This window comes from Melanostigma gelatinosum (genome assembly GCF_949748355.1).
Source record: "Melanostigma gelatinosum genome assembly, chromosome: 17".
In the NCBI taxonomy this organism is placed as follows: domain Eukaryota; kingdom Metazoa; phylum Chordata; class Actinopteri; order Perciformes; family Zoarcidae; genus Melanostigma; species Melanostigma gelatinosum.
In genome coordinates this window covers 23,107,743-23,112,504 of record NC_136650.1, presented here as the reverse complement: position 1 = coordinate 23,112,504, position 4,762 = coordinate 23,107,743, and the positions used below count along the sequence as shown (strand labels likewise).

At 37.9% G+C, this 4,762-nt stretch overlaps 1 protein-coding gene across 1 annotated transcript; it reads right to left on the bottom strand.

Moving 5' to 3' along the window:
• Positions 1–4,142: 4,142 nt before the first annotated feature.
• Positions 4,143–4,406, bottom strand: LOC306791612 (uncharacterized protein; the record flags this gene model as incomplete). Its single annotated transcript, XM_079288413.1, has 1 exon — positions 4,143–4,406. One exon carries the CDS (start codon positions 4,404–4,406, stop codon positions 4,143–4,145), a length of 264 nt encoding a protein of 87 aa, XP_079144539.1.
• Positions 4,407–4,762: the final 356 nt, after the last annotated feature.

Here is a 4,762-nt window from a genome sequence, read left to right as displayed (position 1 = left end):
TAAGTTGAAATTAAATTATTTAAATGAATAATTCACTTTTCATTTTTTCACAATAACCTTGGAATTAAAATTCATGTCATGTGTTGAAATCACAGGACTCGAATCTTGATCATCTCAGCTTTTATACTTTTGTACCAAGAATACAATATGAACTGTATAAATGTTTTTACGTGTTCATTTTTCAGTATTTTCCCAATTCTTAATATACATTTTTAACATGAATGCAAATTGATGCTTTAATTGATTGATTTAATTCAGCAATAACAGTTGAAGAGTTACAGAAACGTATTTTGTATTTTCTTTCGATCACTAAAAAACATTTAGTTTAGAAGTTAAAGCTGTTTTAACTTTTATCCTTTTTCTTCTTGCTGCAATCAAAATAAAATCATAGTTTTTAAACTCTTCTTAATACAAAGAATCTAATAGCAATTTAATAACAATCAAATAATCTAATATCTAATATCATCCATTTTATGATTCATGCAGGGACATTTGTGATATCAACAATTACAGAAGTTAATGTCAAGAAATCAAATCTTAATATCGATAATCTGCATAATAAGACAATAAAAACTTTATTGTCTTAAATCATAATTGACTTGAATTGACAGTTTAATTGTTTTAGCGCTATTTAACTTCAGAGCTGAGTTACACAAAAGGAATATGATATATTAAAATACATGACAGATGGACTTTTGATTCACGTCTCTAAACTGTATATTTTGCTCTCATGGTAAATGGAAACGTTTCTTTCATGTTTTCTGCTGAGGATGGCGGCCTGCTGTGTTTATCTGCGGAGGCTTAATTGATGTCTCGCTCTTTTTCTTTTTCTTCTTCTTGTTTTCGCTGCTCTCTCATGTGTTCTTGATGGATTCAGCCAAAAATCTCTCTCACCGTCTTTCTGTCTCCGGCGTCTTACAGATTAAAAGAAAAGAAAAGGAGACAGAGAGGGTAAGGAATTGGGAGAATTGCGTTCTCTCAGATTTAGCCGGCAGTATTGTGTCTCTCCTCATATTCAGCAGGAGAGATTCAGCTCATCTCTTGGTCTGGTTTACATTTGTACCTCAGAGCTCTTTAAGTAGCTAATAATTAAAACAAAACAAGCTCCATTAACACACAGCAGGAGAATCATCAAGACGTGGGACTAAAGGAGCCAACGAAGCTCAGATGAACGGATCTGTTGATGAAAACCTGGACTCTCAATGCAACCGACCGATTATTTGTAGCTGAAATGGTTGAAATGCAAATGCTGTGTTCAGAAAAAAAACTTCACTTCAGTATAGGAAAAACAAAAGTATTGCTTAAGTCCCACAATGCATGTATTTAAACTTCAGTGTGTCCCCACTATGTAAAAAAGAGTTAAACCACCCTTAAGACACAAACCTTGAGCCTAAAGAAAGAAAAACCTTAAACTGCCTTATTAGTCTGAAATAGGAAGTGTGTCCCCACAACGTCGGGTAGAATCCAGGGTCCCCACAATGTGTATGTTTGAACTTCAGTGTGTCCCCACAATGTGTATGTTTGAACTTCAGTGTGTCCCCACAATGTGTATGTTTGAACTTCAGTGTGTCCCCACTATGTGTATGTTTGAACTTCAGTGTGTCCCCACTATGTGTATGTTTGAACTTCAGTGTGTCCCCACAATGTGTATGTTTGAACTTCAGTGTGTCCCCACAATGTGTATGTTTGAACTTCAGTGTGTCCCCACTATGTAAAAAAGAGTTAAACCACCCTTAAGACAGGAGGGGAAGAAATACAGGAGAACACATCACTTCTTTCCAGTTGAGGCTCCAGTTACAGCCTCTTATAAGCACGGCCAATATGTGACAAAATCATGATTTCACTTTTGATTAGTGTTGAATGAAATTAACTTATTCATGTTAATCCAACACAGAAGTCATCAGGACTGAGTTTCTGTCCGTATGGAGGTGGCTTTAACATCACCTGGTGTCTCTGTGCTGTGATGTCAGCTACAGGTACGTATGAAGGGAGATAAGTATGCCGATTGATCTGTGATCAGCTCCTGTAAACTCATAAATGAACAGATGAATAAGTCTCTGGATTAATGTGAGACTGAAGAAAACTTAAATGAAGATTCTCTGGAGTTCTGCAGCATCTTTTTACTGTGACTAAGTGGATTTAAGGACGCTTGTTGTTGTTGACATCAGAGACGATGACGTCATCAGGAAGTCACACTGAGTGATTCAACATGTGCTTCATGTTTCACTGAGTTATGAGGAAGAGGAGGAGCATCGACACAGACGCACTAACGCGTGTTTTCAGCGCCTTATGGGCGGAGTCACTGACGGAGGTTAAAGAGCGAGAAGTTTCTTTGAAGCCTTTAAGATGAAAGATGTGATGTTGGGAGAACAGAACTCACTGTTTCTGTGATAACTGACCCGCCTGATGGTCGACTCCCCGAGGTTCCATCCGTCTCATCTTTCTTCAGAGGGACTCGTACATCACAGCGTCCAGACATCACCGAAAAAAACCTTGTTGCCAAGCAACGAGCTGGGCCGGCAGGACGACGGAGATGCTGGAAACCAGCTGTTCACTCCTCCTCCTCCTCCTCCTCCTCCTCCTCCTCCTCCTCCTCCTCCTCCTCCTCCAGTTCTCTGAATAAGTTCTCAAAGTCTGATGATAAAAGTTGAACTTGTCCTTTTTCTTTTCCGAAAAGAACAAAAAGTTAAAAAAGAAATGTTCTCATCTTATGAGAGACAGAAACCCCAACACGCTGCCTGGCAGGCAGTTTGATGGACGTGTAGAAATCATAGACATCCCTCCTCAGCTTTATATATATATATACATATATATATATATATATATATATATATATATATATATATGTGTATATATATATATATACACATATATATATATATGTGTATATATATATATATATATATGTGTATATACATATATATATATATGTGTATATACACATATATATATATATATATATATATATATATATGTGTATATATATATACACATATATATATATATGTGTATATATATATATATACACATATATATATATATGTGTATATATATATATATATATATATATATATACACATATATATATATATATATATATATATATATATATATATATATATATATGTGTATATACACATATATATATATATGTATATACACATATATATATATGTGTATATACACATATATATATATGTGTATATACATATATATATATATGTGTATACACATATATATATATATGTATATATGTATATGTGTCTTTGCCCAGATGTCTGCCTGCCAGGCGGACTGAGGCGACAATCAGACAGGAAGCAGAAAAACACACATAAGGCACACTTTCCCCCAAACAGTTGCTTTTCCAGAACCGACTCATTGTGATGATTCAATGTTAAAGAAGTTTAGTCAAGTCAAAGAAACATCAGGCTAACTTTACTAATCATCAATTCATTCAGGAAATGTAATGTCGGATAAATCTGCTCTTATTTTGTACGCAGACTGTGTTGACTGTTCATCAATTTTAAGGCTTAACGGCTTAACGCTAGCTGGTAGCTAATATTATCTTATCTCCTTTTACCAACAGTTGAACTGAAGCTTTGAGTGTTTACATTTGAAACACTTTGATTCTCTTTAGATATTTGAAGCAGGTTTTTCAAGCTTCAGGTTTGATTTGATGCTCTCTGAAAGAAATGAATTGAAACGAATCAAAATCTGTGATTTCGAGCTATCGATGTACGATTTTGTTGATCAGAGCGACGTGACTGGCTTCTGTCGTACTGAAAGATTATGATTTTACGATAATTTCCAGAATATTAAGAACCTCACGGCCGTAATATGATTTCTTAATCCTTTAAGTCGAGTAGAAAGTCTCAGCTTGATTTTGTCGTCTCGCTGCCCTTGAGGCTAACGGTTGGACGAGTGGATACCGGTAAAGACAAACTTGTGCTGAAGAATGAAAGTAGGTTTTTTAAACTTGGGAGTAACTTCCCCATCATGCTGTCTGCTGGTCTGGTCGCTCGCCTGTCTGACCACCAGAGGGGGGATTGTGCGCTTGTGCCTCTGCTTTCGCTCCGTCAGCGTGATCATCGCATCAGCTCAACCGTGTCGGTCGTCGGGGTCGCCGCCTCTCAGGCTGCCTGTCAGGAGATCCGGTAGTCGAAGGTGTCCTTCTCCATGTAGTCGGTCCAGGTGGAGGACGGCATGCTGCGATACGGGTCCAGGAGGATCCGGAAGCAGCGCACGATCAGCAGGCCCAGGAAGATGAAGAGGATGAGGACGAAGATGAAGGCTGCTCGCTGCTCAAGCGTGAGGAAGGAAGCGGACGCGGAGGACGAGGAGGAAGAGGAAGAGGAGAAGTCAGATTCAGAAGCAGAGAAGGTGCTGCTGTAGAGCTCGTCGGCCATGTTACGACCGGATCGGCTTCTTCTGTCCCACCAGAGACATTCTTCTTCTTCTTCTGCAGAGAAAACAAACAATGTTTATCAAACTGAAATGTGTTGTTTGCTCAACAATAACCATCCATGAAACTTAGATCAATAGATATATAATTAGTGGAACGTGGTGAGGTCAGAGGTCCAGAAGAAGCTCGTTAGTGGAGCTTGATTTAAGGGTTTGAGCCGGTTGAACACCCTCACAATTTAGATTCAGTTTGAGCCTTGAAGACAAAAACTGTTCCCGAACTACGTTCAGTGTAAGGATTCAAACGAGTTCTCACGTAAATATCAGCTGCAGCCCTAACAGCTGTGTAGCGAACTGAAAA